We start from the raw sequence: 26,011 nt of genomic DNA on the forward strand, positions 1-26,011 counted from the left end.
TCCTTCTGATTTTATGTGGGTTTCAGGGATCAAACTCAAGTTGCCAATCTTGGGCAAGCCCCTTTAACTGTTGACTCATTGTACCAGCAACTTCCCATCCCCTTTTAAAAAAAAAAAAAACAAAAGGAAACTGTGTTATAAGATACTAACAAACTTGCTCAGTTTGGTTTTGAACATGCAACTGTAGTCCCTCAGTTTCCTGAGTAATGGGGATTACATTCCATTTACCCCTGTGTTTTACTGTGACATTAACAATGCTGTAACCACCATCCCCGGTTAGTTTAGTAAGCCAGTATGCAGTGCCCAATGCTTTCACATTCGAACCACTCCTCCTTACAGAGGAAAACTGAGCTTCCTAGCTTGGCTGCCTTGTCCAGTTACCCAAGGCAGAGACCAGCTTTGAGTCCACAGTCCTTCCTCCTTTTAGTGTATTTTAGTACTTCTAAAAGAAAGGGAAGAAGCCCTTATGAATGCCTTAACTCATTTAATACTCAGAGGTTGATGAAATATATCTCTTTTATAGATGAGAAAGTAGAAGTGTAAGGAATAATGATTTGTTTATAGACAATAAATTGGCAGATCCAGTCAAGGCTTCATGCTGCTCTAGGCTGTGCTGTATCTCTTTTCACTGCCTTCCACCTCGCTTTCCTTTTTTTTTTTTTTTTTTTTTAAACAGTGCCTCACTCTATAACTCTTGTAACTCTCAATCTTCTGGAACTATGTAGACCAGGCTAGCCTACAGTTTATGGAGATCTACCTACCTCTTGACTGGGATTAAAAGGTGTGTGCCATAATGCCTGGCTCGACTTTTTTTTTTTTTTTTTTTTTGTCAATATTTTGCTTATGTGTATGGATGTTTTGCCTGTATATGTGTGCTTGCACATGCATCACTTTGTGCTTGGTGCCAAGGAGACCAGAAAAGGGTACCAGTTCCCCTGGAACTAGAGTTAGAGACCATTATTTGTGAGCCTCCCTGTGAGGGGTGGGAATTAAACCAGGTTCCCTGGAAGGATAGCTAGTACTTTTAACTGCTGAACCATCTTTCTAATCCCTCAACATTTTTTTTTTAACATTTGTGTGTGTGTTTGTGTGCACATATGTGCTCACACACCACAACAAGTACATTTACATTGGAGGACAGCCCTAATTGGACAAAGGAAAAAGACAGATCCTAGCCAGCAAAGTGACTTAGCAGGTATCAAGCCTGATGACCTAGAGTTCCGTCCCTGCAACTCACATAGTGGAAGAACGTTTTGCAAGTCTCCTTACAATCCCTGCAAGCCTACCCATGCTAGAATATACGGACACACACAAACAAGTGTAAAAAATTAAAGTTTAAATTTGATGAGTTGGTTCTCTTCGTCCACAATGTGGGTTCTGGGTATTGAACTCAGGTCACAGGCTGAGCTACAGTCTTTATGGGCTGAGCTACTTCAGTAGCTACACTTCCAACAGCTGTTTGTATTTACAACATCTTCATGATGTTTGAATTCTTTCTCTATCCTATATGGTTGTCCTAAAGGAAAAGTTTCAAAATATGTGTTTATATTTAGACTTTTTGAGACAGTCTTATATTTAGACCATGCTGGACATGAACTCAAGATCCCCCTGTCTTAGTCTCCAGAGTGATGGTATTAGAGTGTGAACCACCAGTCATTTGAATATGACTGGAACTGGTTCCAGCAGTTTATACTTGAAAAGTTAGAGGCAATATGTGAATTGTATTAGCAATGTATTCATACACTTCAATTATTCCCTAGTTAGCAGTTTATGCTTTGGGGGAAGAGCATAAACGAGAGTGTGGCTGGGAGAACTGAAAAGAAACCTCCTCTGGTTAGGGATTCTACTATTGTATGTGGTGTGTGTATCTGGGTGGTTGAATACCAGCATGTTTTTAAATTATTTCTTGGCTCCTTTGGAATTAGGAATTTGTATTTATTGAATCTCCTTAAAAACTGTGACTAATGGTTTGTATTTCTCCTCCCCCCAATGTTATATGCACATGTTAATTTACAAATAATTTCAGGGATATCAGACTGAAACTATATCATATAGTTTGAGGAAAGTATTAGAATGAAGCTTATTGTTTGACTAAATTTTTTTTCAAATAATATATAGTTTCCAATGGATTCCTATGTTGAGCAGGGACGGATGACAGCTTCCAACGGCATCAACACTTCTCCAGTAGCATTTCACGACCCAAAAGAGAACACATTGCTTTTCTCTTGTCTTTTCCTTGCTGCCATCACTTTCCAACCCTGCTGCTAAATGTTGTGGACTGTCGTTCCTAGACAGGCACATGCGCGCGCGCGCACACACACACACACACACACACACACACACACACACACACACACACACAGCCATTGTTGATTATTTATAAGCAGTTTTTGTAGATAATCAGTGCACAGTGTCTCTCAGAGGTGACTTGAACTGACTTATTAGTTAAATCAAATGTTCTAGTAGTGACAGTTCTCTCTCTGCCTACTCTTTCATCTGAGAAAAATTTGATGGCGGTTTCTCTTTAGCGTCTGCCCTCTCCAAACTAGTATACCGAGAAGCACATTTCAGCCACAAGTCAGGGTAGGAGGTACACTCAGGCCATGCAGCCTCCCAGGGCACAGACAGTGACTTTTCAGTGCCATCTGTTCACTGTTTCTTCTGAGCCATTTACAATTTCTCCCCACTGTGAGGGCTGTATTTAAAAGGGGGTGGGGGAGAAAGAAAGAATCAAGTGTCAGGGCCTCATGTCAGACTTCCCGGAAGTTAGCTGCTGTTTCCTCTCCTTTCTTACCATCTAATGGAGGCTGTGACTTTTCTTTCTAAATATTCCAGTCATTATTACATAGTCCCTTGCTTCGTATTATTGTTTTCATACTAAGTACTGGGCAGTTAGTTCCCAAGGATCAGAAGAGCAGCATTATGTTCGTTTACTGTGTGTGCTTTAAAATGTAATGACAAAGCAGTCTGTTCTAACTTTGTAGGCAAGGCCTAAACAGTTTACTTATTCCGTATAATTAAAAGCTGAATCACTGGCCACTTCTCTTCCTGAAAGCACCTGGCTTCTTTCCTGCTGATGTTAAACAGATGGGAAGCCACTCGCTAGTGAGGGTTGCTGGAAGCTGGCAGAAGCAGGGGCCCTGACCTGGGCAGGTCCCTTCCATGGTTTTCTTTCTGGTCTGTCTTCCTCCTTGGACAGGAATTTGTTTCCTAGAGAGGTGGAGGCTCACCTCACACAAGGTAATTGTTACATTATGATGCACAAACAGCATTCCGCTTTTCCTACATCACAGTGGAGCTTTGGCTTGTGACTAAATGGGAGATTTGAGAAAGACATGGGTTTTATTTTAAAAGATCAAGACCTATTAAAATGTATAAGGTAAAAAGCTTAAGGATTGTGTTCTATAATGACTTTCCCATATTCTTCCTTGGTTGGTGATTTCTTTTTGTTGCTCTGGTTCTCACCAGAACCATTTCTCTCTTAGAAATTCTTCCTCATTGTCACGTAATGAAGACTGCGGATAGTCCTCTATATAATTGTTGATGCTATTGATAACTTTCTGTAAACTAGGGTAACTTTGTCTTATAAATTCTTTGGATAAACTTCTTCTGTCCTGTTTGGTAAGAGAAGGGAGAATCTGTATTGTACTACCATCCGCATTGAGGGTGTAAGGGTTTGTGTGTGTGTGTGTGTGTGTGTTATTAATAAGAGCCCACTTCTGACATTTGTTATGCTTTTTAACAAGCTTATAATTCCATCAATAAAGGCTATTTCTGAAAAAAATTATTTGCATAACTTTATCTACATTTTAATATTGAATCTGTCAGCTGATTCAAATTTCCAAATTGTGCTGTCAATTTTATTTACTTACACAGATTTTTTCCTTTGTAAGAAGGAAAACAACAACAAAGGATAAAAAGATAAAAGATAAAAGTTAGTAAAATCAGGACCATAGATGATAGGAAAACTTTTAAAAGGCAAATGCCTGAGGTGGGGTGGGCACCATATTTTCCCCCACAAACCTCACTCTGACTCATACATAGTAGTATTCTAAATTGGATTTAATTACTAAACTTTGAGAATTTAAAGCTATTTCTATGAGTGTTTCATATACTGTATACACTTTGAGGATGGTATATGATCTGGTTTTGGTGTTATATCCACACAGTAAATAGGAACTAACTGTTGATCATAAAGTTTCCACTAGGTCAATTAGTATTCATAATTACCTTAATATAGTAGCATAATTTCATTCCTTAAATTTAGAATTTGACTGACTATTTCAGGGAACTGTGTCTATTTTTATCTGATTGGTATTTATTTACTATTAAGAGATAATTGAATATGAAATTTTGAATTATTTCTTTTCTTTAAAAACTGCTCTTTACCTGTCTAGGCTTTCAACATGGGTAGATTTTTCCGTGTTAGAAGGGTGATATTCCAGCTGAAATCTCTAGTAAGTGACATCCATGGCCTGGGTTGTACGGCGAGCTTTAGGAATCATCCAGTGCACTGTGTATTATGTCACCTGGCGTGGGCAGTGCTCAGTGTGGCAACTACTAAAGTACATAGCATTTTATAAGATTTAAAGACAAGGCCCTTCAAGTGGGGCTGGATTTATCCCACAAATGCTGGCCCAGTCACCTTTGTGTAGTAAAAAAAAATAATATTCAAGACACAAAACCATTCCTCGGGCTTCATACAGATTTGTATTTAATTTGAAAAATCACCAATAGCCGAAGTGACTCACATCTCCAAATTCTTGTGTTTTTTTTTTTAAATTCTAAAACTGAAAGTAGGGTAGAAAGTTCAGACCATTTCTTCTGTAGAATTGTAAGAAAATAGTTTGTACTCCCCAGTACAGTATTATTTTAAGATTACTAGAGGATATTGGTATTGCTAAGATGGCTTGCTGTACAAGGGGGGCAACCTGAGTTTGATCCCCAGAACTCAGGGAATGTGGCAAGAGAGAATAGACTCCACAGAGGTGTTCTCTGACATTTATATGTAAGTCAGCTGGCGTGTGCACGTGTGTGTATACAAACATAATAAAAATATGTTGATACTAGCCTATATTTTTACATAATATCTTAATGTGAAGGTTTTTTTTTTTTTTTTTTTTTTTTTTTTTTTTTTTTTTTTGCTGTAATACTGATTGTCCACTCATTTCTGAGTTGAGGAATTTAGCTTATTTCCTAGAACACTTAAAACATTCTGAAACTGTGATCATTGTGTTAATATTCACTCAGTAGGCCCATGAATTATTGCACTATTGATTTGAGAAATTTGTAATCATTTGGTTTTTTCCTGTTTCCTTAGGTTCTGTGGTCTGGAAAACCATATGGTTCATCTCGAAGTATTGTAAGGAAAATTGGTACCAACTTATCTCTGATTCAGTGTCCAAGAGTTCAATTTCAGGTATTGGGTTTGTGTTTTATATATTTTCATGGTTATATGTGCCTTAGAAATGTGAATAGGCACAGGGTGTTTGGAAATACTCAATTGTTTTTGAGGCTTTCTCCTGTTAATAACACTGAAATAGAGAGGATTAAGTCAAGGTCTTTCTAATTTTAGTTGCTCTGAAGTGATTATTCCAGATCCTCAATATTTATCCTCCCTGAAAATGCCTAGGGGAAGCTTGGGAAGCCTGTGATAAGACAGTTGTTAATTCCCAGGTGACCTTGAACCAGTTTGGCGTTTGGGTAGTTATTTAATGTCATGCCTTCTTTAGCTATTCTGATCCTAAAGAAGTCCTTTTTTGTTATTGTTTTTGTTTTGTGGTGGTTGACCTGAGGGCCTTAGATGTACTAGGCAAATATTCTAACATTTAGCTGTACCCTTTGCACTTAAAAATGTTACTTGGGGAGAGCAGGATGCAAAGCACGAGGAGTTTGATCCCTGGAACCCACATGGTGAAAGGAGAAAAGTGACTCTTTTAAGTTGTCCTCCGATTTGCACACTCACAGTGGCACACAGACACTATCACAGACACTATCACAGACACTCACACAGTCACACACACACACACACACACACACACACACACACACACACACACACACACTAAACAAGTAATTAAATAATTGTAAAAAAGTATAAGAATTTCTTCCTGGCAGCAATCCTGTCAGTTCATCTCTGTGAAAGGCTAGGTAAAGAACTTCCAAGTTTTTGTTTTCTGAATTTCTAAGTTGTATGAAATGAAAACAGGAAGAGCTGGGAATATATACCCTGTATCCCAGCACCTTAGAGGCTGAGACAGGATCGGGAGTTTCGGGCTAGCCCCGGCTACATAATGAATGATACATTGTTTCTATAACAAAAAAGGAAATCAAAACCCTGTAATACAAGTGTGCATTTTTATGTCTTCAATTTAAGAACATATACATGCCCATGATCACAAATACTAACATAATTTATGATAACCTGGATAGGAGTTGATGGCAGGGAGGTTAGTACTGTGAATTCAACCTTCTGCAACTCACAGGCCCCTGGGTAATTCAATTTTGACAATTCTTTGTGGTAATTTTGTTCTAGACCTTTTTTTTTTAATTTTATTTTATTTTTCTTTTTTTTTTTTTTTTTTTTTTTGAATTTTCAGGAGTGGTTTTGGAATTGGATTAGTTATGTAACTACTCAAGTAATGAGTTATATTTCCACTATAGGAACCCACACTTCTGGAAGTAAAATGCCCACTGAAAGCAAATAGCCTGTTTTTCCTTAACAAATAAACTTGAAGTTTATGTCTGGCCGGACACACACACACACACACACACACACACACACGACACATGTATATGGAGCACACACAGACTTTCAGTATTTAAGTCATGCTAGGTATTACCAGTAATCTAGAGATGACTGGTTAAAGTCGTTTTCTCAGGGTAGTTGCTCAGAATACTTACTATAAATTAGTCAGGAGTGCTGTGGTAAGATTCTAATATATTACTGAGTTTTGGGTTACTGTTTTTTAATTTCTCAAAGACTTTAAATTATAGTGCCTACTCTCCATTTTTTGTGTTTTCACTCTAATCTTTTCTGCTAACAGTAGCTTTAACAGGACAGGACCTCCTACAAATTAACAGTAAGTCCTTTGTTTTCAGACATCTTGTCTCAGCCGTGCATGCTCATGGCCGTCCATGAATGCTCATGGCAGTGATGTCTCAATCATGCTTGAAGAACTTGGCCCTGCTCCCTTTGCCAGTGTGCCCATCACCTTGACTTGTACTTTGCTTGTGTTGTCCTGGCGCCTGCCTTTCCCAGTCCCTGCCTACAATGCCCAGGGAATGTCCTACTTAAGTAGGAGGCGAACTGGCCTTTTCGAAAGTCCCTTGGGTTCTAGTCTCCATTGTCTCTTATTGCATTAGGCTTAAGTGGGGGGACAGCTTGTGTGGGTGGAGACAGAGCTTGACCTCTGTGTTGCCATTCTCACCTCATTGGTCTTGTAGTGTCACATGTTCATATACCTGGTATAGTTCTGCAGCGTAGTTAATATTTAGATAAGACTAAAATAACACCTTCTAGTGTTTTTAATAGTGTTAAAACTTTAATACTTTGCTATTTAAGATTCAAGTAAAAATCGAGATTGAAGGCATTTAAAAAGTTCTTTCAGCCTTATCATATCGTAGTGACATGCATACAGTATAGCTCAACAAGTTGCTTTCTTCATTGCTGTGGCCAAATATCTAAACAAGTAACTTAAGGAAGCAAAGGTATATTTTTGTACACAGTTAGAGGGAGCAGTCCATCCTGCTGGGGAAGGTGTGGTGGGAGGTGACTGGCCCATCATCTGCAATCAGAAAGCAGAGAAAAACTTGCTGGGGACTCAATCAGCTTCCTTCTTATCATGGTTAGGTTAGGTCTTCCCTCCTCAGACCAAGAAGTATGTCTTCTGGTTTTTGTTTAAGACAGGATCATACTGTATATTCCTTGAAATTGACTTTGTACACCAGGTTGGCCTTGAATTCATTGAGGTCTGCCTCCTGAGTGTTCTGGGTGATCTTAAATGCAGACAGGTTGATAAGAATATGCACCATCACTGTCACTGGAGCATCCAGTCATTACCTCAAGTGTATCAGCTACCAACATCACTAGTTACAGAGTCATTTACCGCAGTCAGGTTTGGCGTATTACCCACCACCATCACTAGTTATTATAGTCATTCACCGTGGTGGGACTTGACAATATTAACCAGCAGCATTACTAGGGTTTGATAGTCCTTTCCCACAGTGAGTGGTGACTTTGTTGACTTTGTGTCCTCCACATTTATTTCAGGAAAAAGTTGTATTTTTGTTTGTATGTTTTGGGTGTTAGAGAGCACAGTACCTTAAACATGCTAGCCAAGTATCCTATCACTAAGCTACATTTCTAGCCCCAAATCAATGGTTTTTAATACTTAGAAATTAACTTTTTCTTACTCTTTTAGATGAGTAAAGTAAAAGAATTATGGTGTAGAAATTGGGCAATGTTAAGTTAAAATCCTGAGTTTGTGAACTGCAGCTCAGTAGCATATGGAGGCCTGCCATAGAGCTACTAGAGCACCCATGAAGTGTTAGCACCAGCCTGAGGGGATCTCTTTGGATTTTAATTTTATGTTAAATTTTACAGATAAAGGACTTTCTCTCTTTGTAACTTTCAGCTTACCAGCCATGCAACAGAATGGAGTCCCACGCACCCAGGAGAGGATGTGGTGGCAACTTTTGCTGATGTTGGATGGGTAGCCACCGATGAAGGAGAATGCTCAACAAGACTCAGGTTAGTCTGGAAGGCTATGGGGCTGAGATGCAGGGTCTGCTGTTTTCAAGCATGCATTGGAATAGTTTGTGGACCTGATTTGATGGCAGCTTGCCCTGCTCCTTTCTTTCCTTTGGGTTTTCAAAATCAGCTAACATTTGTAAAGTTCCAAGGAATGTTTGGCCTAAGTCCTTTTGAACCACAGAATTCCTTGCCATTCAGGTTATACTCTAGTGTAAGTGGCCAGAAAGAACTGTCAGAGATAGGTTAGGTAAATACTAGTTTCACTGGAGTACAGGAGTCTATCAGATAGAGAGAATTTGTATATTCGGAGAATGTTTCTTTAAAAATTATATCGCGATGAGTTGGTCACATGATGAACATTGAGTGTTAGAGATGTTTCCATTCATTTGAAAGCCTACAAAGAATATTTACTGCGTAATCAGTCTTAGAAAGTCACTCAGCACTTGCTCTTCACCGTGGGCACCAACGATCAGATGCCTACTGCCTTCAGGTTTAGACACGATGTACTGGAGGTCCTGGGGACGTCAGTGGTACTGACACAGCTGGAGGAAGGCCCTGCGTGATGAGGGACGTGAGCCTGGCTTCTGGAGAAGTGGATTCTAGGGCTGAGTACTGAGGGGCCAGCAGGGATGTGCAGATGGGAAGGCTGTTCCTCAGACTGGAGAACTCGTTTAGAAGTCAGCCTGGGACACCTGAGACTGTTTCATAATAAAGCCAAAACTTTATATCAAGGAAGAATGATAATCATCTTTCTTAGTCAAGGTTACTATCGCTGTCATGAAACACTATGAACCCAAAGCAGGTTGGGGAGGAAGGGTTTGTTGAGTTTACATCCCACTGCTCTTCATCACCAAAGGAAGTCGGGACAGGAACTCAAGCAGGTCAGGAACTGGAGGCAGGAGCTGATGCAGAGGCCATGGAGAGTGCTGCTTAATGGCTTACTGTGTGGTTTGCTTTCTTGTAGAGCCTGGGACCACCAGCCTAGGTATAGCACCACCCACAATAGGCTGGGCCCTCCCTAGTCAATCTCAGTTACTAAGAACATGCTCTTTAAGCCTGTCTGCTTACAGCCTGATCTTCTGGGGTACCAGTTCTCAAAAGGGTCTCAAGACCCTTTTGAAGATTAAAGGACTCTTTCAACAGGGATTGTCTAATACCATTGGAAAACACAGAGATTTACATTATAATTCATGACAGTAACAAAATTATGACTTAGCAACGAAAATAATTTTATGGTTGATGGTCACCAAAACACGAGGAACTGTATTAAAGGGTCGCAGCATTTGAAAGGTTGAGACACTGTGCTGGAGGTGTTTTCTCCATTATGTTCCCTCCTCTCAGATGACTCCCACTGCATCAAGTTGACATAAAAAACCAGCACATTAATAAAGTTAGGAATCCCAGGACTTTACTCAGGAGTCTGTGCTCTTTTACCATAGAGTACCTGCGGGCCAAGTGAAGCAGGCAAAGCAAAAAGTAATCTTACTAGCAGACAGGGTTGGTGTGGTGAAATTTTAAAGAAACATCACAGTTAGCTGTTTTCTGCTTCTTTGAACATCTGTTCTAGATACTTTTTGTTTTTTTTTTTTTTAAGATTCTATCTATTTATTTATTTATATGAGTACACTGTTGCTCTCTTCAGACACACCAGAAGAGGGCATCAGATCCCACTACAGATGGTTGTGAACCACCATATGGTTGCTGGGAATTGAACTTAGGACCTCTGGGAGAGCAGTCAGTGCAGTACTCTTAACTGCTGAGCCATCTCTCCAGCCCTCTTTTTTGTTGTTTTTATATTTGTTAAGATTTCAGTGGAAAGTGAAAGGATGGTATTCATCTGTAGGCCTGTAGAAATGTAAGCCTTATTTTGTGTGTGTATGTGCTTTGTAGTGAGTGCTTATTCATGTTTGTGGACATATATCCACATATGCAAACATTAGAGGCTAGAGGTCAGGCACAGGTATTCTTCTAGTGCTTTCCATCTTGTTTTGTGACAGTCTCTTTGCACTGAGACTTGCAAATCAGACGAGGCTGCCTGGTGAGTGAGCCCAGTGATCCACCTTTCTCTGCCTCCACAGTACTGAACAGGCATGTACATCTATACCTAGCTTTTCACGTGGGTGGTTCCAGGGTTTCACTTAGGTCCACATGGCGTCAACTAAATTACCTCCCGACCTCCTGGCTTTTGAGACAGGGCCTCATGTGGACCAGTTTGCTCTTGAACTTACTGTGTAATGAAGGATAATGTTGAACTCCTATCCCTCCACCCTGTACCCCAGAATCCTGGGGTTATAGGCATTATGTCCTTCTGTACCCAGTTTTATGCAGTATTGGTTTGAAGCAAGTGCTTGGTACATGCTAAACTGTCACTTCACTGACTGGACTACATTATATCCCCAGCCCTCAGGTGAGCTTTCTCTGTGTAGTCGAGGCTAGCCTTCTAATCATGATCCTATTGGTTCAAGTTCTGGGATGGAGGCATGTTTTACCACGTCTAACCTTTCGGAAGTTCCTGTGAATTTATTTTTCATTCAACCTTTTAAATAAATTTCCTCATCTGGTTTCCTTGGTATTAGGGTAGAAACGGAAACAGTAATTGAGGCTTCAGAATCCAAACACTTCCCTACCCTACACATATTCCAAATTTAAAAAGGTACTGTTATGATATAGGTGTGCTGAGGACTGGGGAAGAACAGCTATTTATTTATTGCTGGTTTTTCCAACCCTAGTAAACCTGTATAAAAACATACAATCCAGTTATTATAATTATAACTTACATGCCTAGACTGGGCAGATCTAACACTGTATTAACTTATTCCCCAGCTATGGTATCCCTTGCAGCTTCTCTTGTCCATGTGGTTCTGCTCCATCATGGCTTCCTCCTCCTCTTCTGTCCTCTTTCTTCCTTCTCCTCCCTCACTCTTTCCCCCCAGTTAGAATTGGGAGGTGGTTTACATGAGATCATCTGAATATGTGTGATTGACTGCTCATGGGGGCAGCCCCTCTTGAGGAAGCAGAATTAATGTCAGAATACAAACAGCACCAGGGCAACCCACAACATTTATTCTTGAAGTTTTTCCACTTCCAATCTTACAGGTGAAAAGGCAACTTGCAAACATTCTAACAACTCAAAGTATAAAGAGGTTTGAACAAAACACCTGGATTTAGTTCCCTAGTCAACAGCCAAGTCATTTATACTGCCTCAAGCAAAAACAGAACACCAGGGTCAAGTTGAGTGAAAGTTAAATTGTTAAAGGGCTTGGTTAAGACCTGTGATTAATACCATTTGGTTGGCTGCAACAGTTTAGTGGTACTTCATGTAATCGCAGAACTTGGCTTGGAGTTAAAAAACTGGGCTGCCTGCTTAGAGAGTTTTAAAGAAGCCAGGGTTGCAGAGTGAGTGAAACCATTCCTCAAAAACAGAAACAAAAAAGTCTGACTGCATGTGACAGAGAAGCTATGAAGACAGTGATTAAAATGTGGATGTCCACTTTTCTGCCAATCCTTTATTTTCTCAGAAACGTGTAAGCATAGCTGGACTGGACTGATACCCAGCCTGAGTGTCCTCACTGTGGGCTGCCTCATTACCTGCTCTCACTCAGATTCCACAGCACATTGCACTGGCCTCATTCACACACAGAAGGCGGCTGTGGCCTAACTGTCCTCAGTTGCTAACTAAACTGCCTGAAGCTTTATTAACCTGGTCAGCCACCTGTCCCTAAGCGGCAAAAGAAACTGAAAACCAAAGTCCTTAATCCAGGCACAGTGCAGCTGTTTCTGCTCTCCACAGTAGCACACGTCAGCTTCCAACTTACTGTGTAGTCCAGCCTACTTTGAATTAGTGATCTTCATACCAGGAATTATGATTGCTTCTGGTACTCAGGAAGAATTCTTCCAGTTTTGAAGTGTTCCCAGTGACTGGCATGTCAGAATTCAGGGACCAGTGTTTCCAGTGTTGAGACTTTCATAGCGTGTGTATAAGAGAGAAATGACATTAATGATACCCCTTTTCTTTCTGGGATGTGGTTGGATTATATTGTTCCCATAGTTCTTCTTTGATGTGTTTAGTCAAATAAGGGAAATGCTAGTACTAGAAGGCAAAGCCAGGACCCTAAAGAAGGGCTTATACATTCTTGGTTTGATCTTTCCATTGGTTATCACTTGATTGCCATTTGGAAGATGAAATTTTTTAGGTAAAGACAAAAAACCCAAAAACAAGCAGCAGCCTCTCTGGTCTCCTGTGATGCCTCTTGACAGTGATGGAGGCGCAATAGGCTCCGTAGACAGTAATGGAGTGGGACAGTGCTGGCACATAGCTGGAGAATCCTGACGAGCACTGTGTAGGTATCTACTCAGGGCTCCTTGACAGTCTTGTGATGGCCACCTTTATGTTTTCCTTGTAGGACAGAAGTCAGGTCCAAGCCTCCTCTTGAGAACAACCCTCCTTGCTTTGAGAAGCCCCCAAGCAGGCACATTTCCTTACCAAACTCGTCTCAAGACAAGCCTTCTCCAAAGACGACACTAGCCAGCGAGGAGGCCTTGCAGAAGATCTCTGCACTTGAGAATGAGCTTGCTGCCCTTAGAGCTCAGATTGCCAAGATTGTGACCCTGCAGGAGCAACAGAGTCCAAGTGCAGGTATGTGGTCCCCGAATTGGCTTATTGTGACTGGCCAATGGTAAGGACAGTGCCAGGTTAGTCTTCTCCAGTCTTGTATAAGACAGCGCAAAACCTGATGGCACATGTGTGACTTTAGGTTTGAGAAGAGTAGGGTAAAATCTGCTTGGCAAACTCTGAAAGCCTGCATTTGAAGTGGGCTATTGTGAATGCTGCTTTTTGGGAACCTTAGCCTCCTCCATCTGATAACCACCCCTCTCAGACATGAGGACACTGTGGCTTTCTGTCGGAGGAAAGGAACTGTTACTGGATGGGACTTGTTAGAAATGCTGTTTACACCTGCACAGCCTGAGGCAAACATCTGATATTCCACCTTCCTTTCCTGCTCTAAATTGGGTATAACAAACAGTACCTGCGTTACCAAGTCCCTGTGCCATTACATATGGAAAGTAAATAATTGCAAATGTGTACAGTAGGTACCTAATGGTGCTTTGCTTTCATCTAATCCTGTTGGTTTAATTGGTGTGGCACACTTTTTTCCCATGGAGAAGAAACTATGGCCTTGAAATCCTAGCCTGCTAGTCTATTGGAAAGTAGTTGTTTTTCCTGTTAGTTTACAGTCCTGGGGAGACAGGTAGTGCCCAGTGTCTGAATCGTGTTGCTTATGGTGCGTTGGGCACTGGGCACTAGAGGGTAAGGGGTGGTCTCAGTGATTTGCATAGATATTGCTTTGCATATCAAGTTCTGGCTTTTTCTTCTGTTAACTTTACTTCCCTCTGCTGGTAGACTAGGGAAACTACCATAAGTAGGGGATAACTTTGTCTTTTGTTGAGATGTCTTATGGTCTGAATACTCCCAGTAAAACTTTTGTGATGTTACTATTTCCCCAAGCTCTCATTTGTATAGTTCTGCAGCAGAGACAGCCAACTTAGAGTTAGGCAAAAAAAAGTAAATTTTAGGTATTTTATTTCTTTGACACTTAATTTTTTTTGTTTGAAAATTAAGTGTGACACTTTTGTGGGACAAGATTTTTCTCTATATCTCTGAGTGACCTGGAATTCATTGTGTAGATCAAGTTGGCCTTGAGTTTGGTCTTTTTCGGTCTCCCAAGTGCTGGGATTATAGGCATGTAAACAGCTACTATGATGCAAGTTTTCGTGATACTTGTGATAATGCTGAATTGTCCAGTAGTGTGTATTGAGTACAGATGTGTGTAAGTATAGACTGCTTTATATTTCTGCTAAGAGTGATTGTGGAGCTCTCCACAAACAGGTGTGTCTAAACTCTTAAAACCATCTGTATTCATTTGGATGGGACTTTTCCATGGGGTGATTCAGATTCAGACATTTCTTAGTAATTGAATTGCATTGCATTTTCCTTATAGATTCTTTTTAAGGAATCTTTTTAGGGAATTCTTTTAGGAATACAGAAGTTTGTCACATACTTTTGCCTTTAGAAAGTGATGTTTTCTTGGCTCTTACCAGAAAGATTAACTTTTTGTTTCTTCTATAGGTTGCTTAGATTCTTCCACACCTGTTATTGTAGTACCACCACCACCGCCGCCGCCGCCGCCGCCGCCTCCTCCTCCCCTCCCTCCCCCACCATTGGTGCTCCACCCAAGTACATCTGCTCTTGATCTGATTAAAGAACGAAGAGAGCAAAGACTCAGTGCTGGAAAGACTCTGGCTAAGGGCCACCCAAAGAAGCTTGACATGCCAAATATGCTAGAGATCCTTAAAGACATGAACAGTGTGAAGCTACGGCCAGTCAAGAGGTGAGGCCCTCTCCCTGGTTCTTGCTCCCAGCTTGGTCTGGTAGAGCCTGAGTACTAGGAGTCTCAGGTTTATAGCATGAGTGCAAAACCATTTTCCCTTTTAGAAAGGTCTGCAGCTCTGACAGCTCTTCCACACAGAATAGCTAAGGGCAGGGAATGGCTATGCTTTGGGCAAGCTTCCCAGTTCCACCAAGTATCATCCTCTTGTGTGGACTCATTTGTTTTCCTTTATTTTGTTTTTTCCAGACAGAGTTTCTCTGTGTAGCCCTGCCTGTCCTGGAACTCACTCTGTAGACCAGACTTGCCTCACAGTCAGAGATCCACCTGCCTCTGCCTCCAGAGTGCTGGGATTAAATGCATGCACCTCCAATGCCCAACTCATTTCTTAAAAAGGTTTCCTGTTTTAAGAAAAGATTCAGTATGTATGTGGGGAGGCCAGAAGCTGACTTCTTCTGACTTGATTCTTGCCTTCGATGTGAATCCTGGGGTTGAACTGAGGTCATCAGTCTTGGTGGCAGGCAGTGAACTTGCTAAGCCTTCTTACTGGCCCACAAGTAGACTCTTCATTGTGAGTTCTCACTCCAGTCAGTAAAGGCATGGGATGCATGCATCCTCTCCTGGAGGCACTGGATACTTCTGGAAAGATGGAGCCCTGACTTGTCCTAAGTGGCCCTTTATCTGACTGTGCACTCTCCTGTTGAGCTCTGATGTCCAAGTAGCCCTCCTGCTACTCTCAGTGGCTTGGTCACCATTTGTTGTCCACACAGAACCTCTGAAGGACACCCACATATTTACCTTGGTTTCTGCTTCTTTCTCAAAGGTCAGAGAAAGATGAAAAACCTAGGCCAGTGGATATTACTGATCCTGCTGCCCTCATAGCAGAGGCTCTGAAAAAGAAGTTTGCATATCGGCATCGACACAATAGCCAAGGAGAAGCTGAAAGAGGAATTCCAAAGCCAGAGTCAGACGCAACCTCAGAGCCAGCCCTGGTGAGTAGTAGCATGTTAGGTGGAGATTCATGTGTAAGTCACTGCCTTGTGTCTCCTTCTGGACACTTAGGGGCTGGCTATTCTGTACCTATGTGGAGACTATACTAGCTGGGTGGGGAAGGATCATCAATCTTTTGTTTGAAACAGGGACTCACAAAGTCCAGAGTGGACTTAAACTTGAAATGTAACAAGGCTGGCTTAAATCTTGATCTCGCTACCTCTACCACCCATGCTGGGATTAAAGTAGATGTCCCACTGTGACCAGCAAAGATAACATGTTTGTTTGTATTTCTGTTTTTCTCACTGTAAAACTGAGTTGCTTGTTTGGAATTCAAAAACTTAGAGAAATATAAGTAAAAAAAGCAGAGTCTAACCCTGGGTTTCACTGCCTAACACTTTCCAATGTTAAGTTTTCCCTGCAGGGTTTTATTTTTGTATTTTAAGTATAATGAAATGAAATTCAGTCTAATAAAACTTTCATTATGATAAAGTATAGTGTTTGTATTCAGATTTTAAAAGATTTACTCAAAATAAGACAGGCTCATTTTCTCCTAGGGGTGCCTGGTGAGTTTCCCAGTGAGATCTGACATGGGCTTATAAGGTGTTTGCCGCATCTCACTGAGCCTGAGTAGACCACTCCAGTACTAACTCCTTTCTGCTGTTGTTTGCATGAAGATACTTGCTGACTTAGTCCATGCTTTGTGTTTTTTTCTCTTTTCCAGTTTGGCCCACATACATTGAAGTCTACAGGGAAAATGAAGGCTTTAATTGAAAATGTTTCAGACTCCTAAATGGACAATGAATTCAGAAAGACTCCTGGTTTACCTGTTGGCTTGCAGAGCTGAGTTTGGCTAGTAGAAATCACCAGTATTTAGTAAATTCCTGACTGTAGTGCTCATTGGTCTCCTTCTTAGCCTAATTAGAGGAGTAAGAAGTGGTGAAAGCACCAGAAGTTGGTTTGGCTCCTAGAAGATGGTCAGTTCTGGAGCTCTCCTTATCACACATGTATTATGTGCATTTTCAGTTAACACTAAAGTCTGTGCAAGAGTTTTATATGCATACGTTTGGATACAAAGATGTAAAAGCTCCCAGTGACTGGCATCAGCGAGGACACCCTTCCTCTGCATTGAGAGGTCACTAGTCAGCGATGGAACACTGATGCCGTTAGCATAGCACACTATTGGAGCTGGGAATGCTGCGGACAGGACTTGAGTATATTCTCACTTTCTGCTTTCTGGAGCTGAGTTTACATAAACAGCAGAAGATGCTTCCTGCTGAGTCTCTGTATTGCTTTCTGTTAGAGGGAAGTGAGGACCAGGAAGGCTGTGTAAACCTCATTACCACTCAATACTGAGAAGCAAATGTACTTCTCAAGTAGTGACAAGTCAAATTACTGAATTAAATCATTTCTTAAATAAAAGCCAGAATGTATCATCTTTCTTATCAATTTAATAAGTTCCCTCATAAAGATGATTTATTGCTAAGTTAACAATTGTCTTAGTTAAGGTTACTATCACTGTGATGAAACACCATGGCCAAAAGCAACTTGGGGGAGGAAATGGTTTATTTCACTCACAGTACCATATAGCAGTTCATCATCACAAGCAGTGAGGGCAGGAAGTAAGCAGGGCAGGATCCTGGAGTCAGGAGCTGATGCAGAAGCCATGCAGGGTGCTCCTTACTGCCTTGCTTCCCATGGCTTGCTCAGCCTGTTTTCTTATAGAACCCAGGACCACCAGCCCAGGGTGAGCACCACCCCACAGTAGGCTGGGCCCTCCCCCATCAATCACTAATTAAGAGAATGCCTTATAGCCAGATCTTATGGAGGCATTTTCTCAATTGAGGTTCACTTCCTTTTACATGACTCTAGCTATGTCAAGCTGACAGACTAGCCAGCATAGTACTTCTAGAAATGTCAGCATAATTGAATTTATAGTTTTGACATATTGGTCAAGATATTCTTTATAATGAAATATTACTGAATAGGTGAATAAATTCCCTTTAAGCTATTTATTATTGGTCAGCCAATGGATTATATTATGCAGATAAACCTTAGGTGTTATTAGAAAGTAGAAAACTGCCTTTACTATCTAAGGCTTGGAAGGACTTGTTATAATCTAAAGTTCTTAGTAGTTTTCATGATTTTTTTGTTTCTGATAAACTCTTCAATGCCAGAGTCTCTCTTACCATGAGTAAATATTTGGATTATTTAAATCTAGACTAGTGGTTCTTCCCAGGAGAATTTAGAGATGGGAAGTATAGATAATATTTTAAGTTATTGAAAATAGATGTTCTAAATCATAACAAAGATTGGGCTATTTTTCATAGCTTATTTAGTTTAAATTGTGGTATGTTTTTGCTGTATATTGTTTCTAAATATTTTGTATGGTTTGAAAACTGTCTTTTATGAGATTCAGAAAATTCACCTGACCATATTTTGACCTAAGAAGTTTATATTTATATCAGTATTGAATTTGGCTAGTATTCTCCTATATGAAAGTTATTATTTTAAAATAAACCAAGCTGTTGAATTTTCTTTCAATGATACTATTTGTACATTTACCTCCCTCTCTCTTTCCTTTATGGCTAAATTCTTTTTGCTGACATGTTGCTTTAGGATGACTTGTAGTGCATTTTAAAGCAGAGATACATTCCTTAAAGAGCTGTGTTATCTGTCACTCCCTTTTCCTCTTAGACTGGTTTTGACACAGGAAAGCCAACCCATGAAGCCTCCTGTACAGCATAGAGCTGTGAGCTGAACTTGGTATCTGACCGTGTTGTAGTGACACTTTCAGAGATAGAGAATGGGAGTCAGAGTGTTGGACTTGAGCCGCACATGACCTTGGGCAAGTGAGTTTATTCTGGAGCCACTGAGACCCAGTCTCCAAAAAAGGCTTACATTTTTAGTAGTTCACCTAACTTAATCAGCTGTGGAGTTGCCAAGCAAAAGGGAACTTAGCTCTTATGACAGGTTATTCCACCATTTCTACACTTAACCACAAGGCCAAGAAGGCCGAAAGGTTATCATGGGATTTGTCATGCACCTTCATCCATTACTAGGGCTTCATGGCTGTGTTTTTTTCCTGTTTTCACCATTCTTAGCTCCTCTTTTGAGCCTGTTTCCTGGAAATTTTGTAAGTAGGCCAGAGCTTCACTGTCTCTGGTACAACAAATAGGAAACCATAGTTAAGTAAGGACCCAGCATCTCGCTATTCCTGAGGAAGCTGTTCACTTCAGGACTAAGAGTTGTTTCTCTAGCTGAAGTTCTCAAAAGCTGTCTTACAAAAGTCCTTTTAAACAGCCCTTTACAGTTAGAGCATAATGCAGACATAGTTTTAATATTCTTGCGGCAAAGGGTAATAATACAGCCCAAGTAGACTCTGATTACTTCATGATGAAAAACCACAATTTAAGGACAAAGGCCACTTTTCATCACAAGGTTTTTACCTAATATGTCTGTCATTGTTTTCCAGTGGCCATCCCTGTTTTTTAACCAGATGCTTTTTTATTAGAAAATGAAAGATTCACATCTCAGGAAACTTTACACATTAGAAAGCAGTATCTTAAGGGTGAGGGAAAAAAAAAAAGACCAAGAACAGTTGGGAAGTCTTTCTGAAATACTGATATTGGCACCAGAGCCTAACTGGTATGTTCAGAACAGAACACGGAACATGTTACTCCTTCAGGAAATCTGGTAGGAAACCTCAAGAGAGACACCCAGCACTTTGGATTACCAAAGAATGCTCACAGCAGCCATTCAGTTAGCTCTTACTATGCATTTGTCTTTATTTGGTAAATATTTTAGAAGTCAGAAAGCCACTCAAAAGATTTGGTACCTTGGTGAAGGCTTTAAAACCATGTCTGCCAAACTGTGGACACAATACTTCCTAAAACCACACTCCTGCTTCCAAAGGAGAAAATGTGAGGTAAAGGAAAGAAAACAAGAAATGAGCAAGGGGAAGCTGCAGGATGGCTGAACTCCTCTTCATGCTTTCTGAAGTTCAGCTTTGTAAAACTGGCCTCCAGAGTGACACACAAATCCTCTGTACTGAGCCCCAATCACCTGTGTACCCTAGGGAACTTAGCTCCTTCCTATTCTTAAGATGATTCTTAAATGGAAAACCCAGCTTTCTGTTAATGTTCAACTTTGTGTGATGGAGCCCAGAGACGACCTCTCCTGCTGAGCTGTATCCCTACACTTAGGAACTTCCAGCAGTTAATAAATGCACGTTTGTGTAATGCTCTACTCATACAAGGCCCTATCATTAGAGGAGTAGGTCCTTTGGGTGGTGATTATGTCCAATCATGGAGACCCCATGATAGGATTAGTAAGAACACTAAGTGAAAAAATTAGCTCTTTCTCCTATTGGCCATGTGAGGATAAACTAGAAATTAGCAAGTCTGCAAACCGGGAAGGAAGCCCCTCCTGGAACCCAGCCAACCTGGCACCTTGTCAGACTTTGAGTCTTGTGCTACAGCACCTGAAGTAAGCTGACAGGTAGACTTTGATGTTTCCTTGAAAACTTTATATTTTTTAAAAACAAATTGTAGATAAGAAAGATATAAAACTTTGATACTATTACAGTTTCCTGAAATTTTTTACAAGACATGTCCAAACAATGAATACTTCAGATTTGCTACACACACACACACACACACACACACACACACACACACACAAAACTTAAAGTACAAGCTGAAAGCCACAAATGACTAAGTCAACAGGTTTCAATTTTTAAGTTAACAGCCAACAAGAAGCTAAATATTGAAAATAACAGAGTTTGTCTTTCCCCTTCTATCCTACCAGATTCTAAAGATGGATTCCAGGATAACTTAGAAAACTTAGACACAAAGGTTTAAAATTGATGAGTTAATATTTACTCAAAGTATCATTTTTAATACTTGAAACTGTATAATCAAATTCGAATGACTATTGACTTAGGCAAATGGTATTAGTTTCCTTATTAAACTAGTCTCTCAAACATTATCCCAGCATTACCCCTCCTAGTCAGTTCTGAAAACTAATCACAAGCACTTTGTACATTTTTCCTTCACCAAGACAATTTGAACAGAGACCCTGGCTTGTAATTTTTAATGTTCTCTAAAAATTGAACACCAAGTGAATACATCAGGAAACATTATTTACTATACAACTTCAGCATTTCTGAAACACTTGAGTAAATTTCTTAACAATAACGTGACAGCTAAAGGGTACATAGGAACTCCACAGTAATTTGTTTACTGATGGCCGAATTTACATCTGCCCTATTCCTTGCACACTGAAGAACATAAGAGACCTTTTGTTTCTGTCAGTTCACGTTGCCCCACAGTGGTGGTTCTCTCTCCTGAAGACTCTTGGGGATCCTCTCGATCCTATGCAGTTTTGTTAGTAGGGAATGTGTGTAGTTTCAAAGTTATGTTTCAAAAACATGTCAAAGGTGTGGCAACTAGTTTGCACATCTCTTTAAAAGCAGTATGAATTACATTAGTTAGTGGTCTCAACCAGCAATTACTGACGTGAAGACATAAGCTTGTGGCAATTTTTAAGTCTTAAATAGGAAACAAACATCACAAAAGCTTTGTGAAAAATACCATTTTCAGAGCTGTGAAGGAATTACTAGCACCTCTAACTTATACCTCAGGTCCAGGATATTTTTTTTTCCCATGTTTGCTTTTTTTTAATACAAAGAAGCCCATTGCAAACTGTTATGTTTAGGATACAATGTTAATGACCAGATTTGTTGTTACGATAGGACCTGTGGAACTTTCTTCTCACCTCTAAGGCAGGGATTCCCTTACCAACCCCCAACTCCCCTTCAGCAGTGTGTCCAGACTCCCAAATGGTGGTTACATGCTCAGAAATTCCTTGAAGTATCAGTATATCTTGAAATTCCATGAATTTTGTGTACTACCCTGAATTTGTTTTTAAAAAATGAGACCCAAATGTTTCCTTAAATTCTTCTAGAAAAACCAATTGTTCAAGGAAAATAGGTGGAAGAAGCAGGGGCTGCAGGTAATTCCCACACAGCTATAGAAAACAAAATTGATGGATTTGGGAGCACCACCAAGGGGACCCTTTGAGAAGCTGAAACAGAAAAGCTAAACCGTGTTATTAAACTTGAAGACAAGTATAATCAGAGCAGAAGGAAACAACCAGAGGCAGTGTGCCTGCCCAGGCAAACTCAACTGAAGAAGGGCTGGAGGAAGTAACAGATCTAATGGAGTTGCCAATCAATCAAGCTAATGTGGAGAAACAACTAGTGTCCTAGAACCTCTAGCATCCAGGGGCGGGGGTACCCAGTCCACAGCTAAGAATGATATCGGTATCCCCACAGGGAGATGGATACTTTAGGAAACTTGCATCCCTTGTTCAAAATTCCTGCTGAGTAAACCAGCTGACCCTAATTTGGCTTCTGAAGGGGATTTGCCTAAAGAGAGAGAAAATGATTGGTAAGTATGTTTCTCATTGCAAATTAAAATACCAAGACTGTTCTTTGCAGTATCAGTTAGTGTGAACTTGTTTAAGGTGATATTAGCTTGCAGGAAATTTCATCAGACCCGAGACAAGTCAAATATGCCAACATGTTGTCACTTTAGGAGAGGCCAGTGGCTGTCTTTGGGTAATGACTATTATCCTGTACTCATGCTGTCTAATAGGAGGGAATATGGGCATGGGCCACTTGTAATGAGGCTCGTCTAAATTGAGATGTGCTGTAATTTTAAAACACACACTGGATTTCAGAGACTTAGCAACCCACTTTAAAAAAAAGGTAATGTATCTTTAAAAATTACCGTATACTAAAATAAAAATATTTTGGATATATTAGAATTACCAAAGTTTTAGCTTTTGTAGAAAATTGGGAAATCATTCAAATGGGTTTGCCAACACTGATTTTTTTTTTTTCCCTGATCTTAAAATCTGAACTGTATCCCTTCTAATGGATTAGGTCTGTCTGGGAGGGTAGAAAGGCCACTCTTAATTGGGGATGGTGGCACACACCTTTAATACTAATACCCAAAAGCAAGGAGGTATCTGTGAGTTGAGGCCAGCCTGTCTATATTGTTACCAGGCTATCTGAGCCTAGGACCCTGTCCCCAAAAAAGAATTAAGTGGCTATTTCTTACATTGCTTTAAAAAGGCCAAGAATATAAACACAACTGACTGGTATTTTTTTTATCCCCTTCAAGGGTGTGATTTCTTAGGCAATTCCCAACAAATGCTATGAAGAACCATCCACAGCAGGCAAGACTGATCAAACTGAGCCAGGCCTTGTCACACCTGCAGGGTGCAGAGCAAGGCTCATTCACACACTTCCAGAAGACAGTCTGCACATAGCTTAGACCACAAGATTACCCACGACTGAATGGAAGAGGAAACAGCTAACTGATCACCTAAGTAATTCAGCATGTGATTTCCAAAGGATTGAGTGGTGAGGTAAAGTGCAAAGATAAAAAATGAGAAAAGACCAGTTTTTATTCATCGAAAGGTAACAGCAACAGGCACATGTTTAAATGAGTGTGGCAAAGCCTTTTACAAATGGCTTTACACTCAAGTTTTCTCCCAAGAAGATGGCTGTTGCAACAAACTGTAAACATAATAAACAGTCTTTAACAGTAACAAGGGCAATACAAATTAACTAAAAGAAAGCACCGTTTCTCTTAAACTAGTTACAGTTGTGCTTGCTATGCATAAGACCACTGAAAACACATTACAAAAGTGGAGTGTTTAAGTCTAAAATTAGTCCTTAAATTTTACCCTAGAAAACATCTATTCACATCAAAAGATCCACCAAAGGGTAACATTTCATCAAAGTGGAGGAGGGGGGACAAGAAAACAATGCACTTTTCAAATCAAAATGAGAAGTTTGGTCACTTAGCTTTGTGCATAGTTTAAGGCATCTGGAGCAATCTTACAGCTTCACCTACCTTCCCCTCCCCCAAGTGTGGCTGCTCACTATGTCACATTCTAAAACAATAAATAAAAGCTTACAATTCTAATCCTTTCCCACACGGATGGACAGAACATGCACAGCCATACATGCACAAACATGCGCGCAAACACACACCCATACAGCCGTACACAACATACCTCTCACGCACTGCAGCGGAAGGGCCTTTAGTACCCTTGATTTGAAAGACACACTTCCCTATCCCACTTTATTTCTGATTGGCAAGTACCCTGAGCTGATACGGCATGTTAAACATTCCACCTTTTCCTTGCATGTGCAGGTCAAGTGTACAGTAGTGAAAACAACATGCAGTGTCTTCACTGCAGAGTCAGAACACAGCTAGGACATTGGTGTCCCTTCCCTCCCACCCCAGGTTAAAAACTAATAGTTACAAAAGGAATCTGCATTGCCAAACAGCCCTGGAGTGAAAAGCTTCATGTGGTATCTGTGGTAAATGCTCAGACTCCAGTGCACAGAACAAAACAAGTGGGAGGCGTTGATGACATTGACATCCAAAGAAGAAAAGGCAAACGCTGCGAAGAGCTGCAGTCTCCAGCTCAGCTGAGAACGGTCAGTGGTTCCTTCACAATAATGCTCGAGGCAATTAGAACCAATATTTCAGATTGGATTTGTAAACATTGATTGATTCTTGCCAGAGGCAGCAGAGGCTGGGCACTTCACATTTCTGTTTTCTCAGAGTAGTGGAAGGGACAGATGCGCTGTTGGATTGGACTGGTTGCATCAAGATTGCTGCTGAGGTTGAGTTCAAGTTTCAGGGCTTGAAGAATACACACTTTGAAAGCACATGGCACACCTAAAAACATCTTCCTTTGTTAATCCTTTCTGGTTCTCCTGCTGAGCTTTACATACTTAAGGTTTCATACAAAAGCCAGATGCATATTGCTATATATTCATGTCCTATTAAAAAATGGGCTCAAATGATCCAACAGAAGATAATCTTGATAAATAACGCTGACATCATTTCCTTGGAAACCTCAGCAGTCAGAACCAGTTCTTCAACTCAAGACCATTTCACATTTCCACAATCTTGCAGGAGGGAAGTTGTCCCACTGGTTCAGGGTTATGATAACCGATTTTCCTGAGTTAATAGCTGTGAGTTCAACTCAAATGCAGCACTGGCATCCTCGCTGCTAGGCTGTTGTCTTTGTAGTCCCTTCCAGCTGGCTTTATTCAGCCCCACGTGTCCGAGCATCGTCTGTGACAGCCTCGTGTCTGAAAACCTGGCCCACTCTGTAAATAAAGGCTCCACTAGGTAAGTCATAAAACCTCGAGAAACAGAGGAAAAAAAGCTGTTAAAATATGTCTTGAATTGATCTTTAAAACATCTAGAGTTTTAATGTTCTTCAGTTCCACTCACGTAGTAGCCAAAATACGTAATTTACAAATCAGGATTTCTTAAGTATTCAGTGGTGCTCTAGTCTACTCTGACCATTTCTTTCAGCTGGACAAGCACATCTCACTTAAGCTAACACATATGGTGGCCACATCAACTCTAAGGGCTCTAGAACACAACTCCAGGGACATTCTCAGGAGACAACTGCTGCTGGCCAAGAGGGGTCACTGCTTTTGGCTCCACTTCCTCAGGGATGGAATATCACACCTTGCTTGACTTTTATTTAACTCAGAATGTAAATGTTAAAACTATGGAGAAGAAATAGTCTAAAAATAATGAAAAATTAGTTCAGTGAGAATGGCACGGAAGACATGTTGGGGTCAGAGGACAGCTTGTGGGTCCCTGGGATCAAACTCAGATTTTCAGGATTGATGGCAGGTATATGTACCCAGTGAGCCATCTCACCAACCCTTATTTTCTTCTATGAGAGAGTCTCAAATATCCCTTCTCTGTCCCTAAGGATGGCTTTGAACTTCCGATCCTCTCTCCTCCAAAACTGGTGAGTTTATAGGCAT

General features: G+C 40.5%; 2 protein-coding genes and 1 long non-coding RNA gene across 10 annotated transcripts in view; 2 read left to right on the forward strand and 1 right to left on the reverse strand.

Moving 5' to 3' along the window:
- Nucleotides 1-18,680, forward strand: part of Mtfr1 (mitochondrial fission regulator 1) — a 35,850-nt gene extending 17,170 nt beyond the window's left edge. For 2 of the 4 annotated variants that reach the window (XM_087625337.1, XM_087625339.1), the window contains 6 exons: nt 5,321-5,419; nt 8,637-8,752; nt 13,159-13,391; nt 14,883-15,144; nt 15,965-16,133; nt 16,856-18,669. In XM_087625337.1, the coding sequence (XP_087481463.1) occupies nt 5,321-5,419; nt 8,637-8,752; nt 13,159-13,391; nt 14,883-15,144; nt 15,965-16,133; nt 16,856-16,924 (948 nt within the window). In that variant the 3' untranslated portion in view covers nt 16,925-18,669. 4 annotated transcript variants of the gene reach the window in all.
- A 148-nt stretch (nt 18,681-18,828) lies between these two features.
- Nucleotides 18,829-23,794, forward strand: LOC147996188 (uncharacterized). The gene is made up of 3 exons (XR_015671402.1): nt 18,829-18,983; nt 22,469-22,583; nt 23,322-23,794. It is a non-coding gene; the product is annotated as an uncharacterized LOC147996188 (long non-coding RNA).
- The window catches only part of Pde7a (phosphodiesterase 7A), an 88,428-nt gene continuing 86,001 nt past the window's right edge, over nt 23,585-26,011 (reverse strand). For all 5 annotated transcript variants that reach the window (XR_015670023.1, XR_015670025.1, XR_015670024.1 and 2 more), the window contains one exon: nt 23,585-25,369. Coding sequence is in view for 2 of the 5 variants with exons in the window: in NM_031080.1 (NP_112342.1) it covers nt 25,164-25,369 (206 nt within the window). In the remaining 3 variants the exon portion in view is untranslated. The remainder of the gene's footprint in view (nt 25,370-26,011) is intronic.

The sequence above is a fragment of the Rattus norvegicus genome, chromosome 2, assembly GCF_021556685.1.
Source record: "Rattus norvegicus strain SHRSP/BbbUtx chromosome 2, alternate assembly SHRSP_T2T, whole genome shotgun sequence".
NCBI classification, from domain to species: Eukaryota; Metazoa; Chordata; class Mammalia; order Rodentia; family Muridae; genus Rattus; species Rattus norvegicus.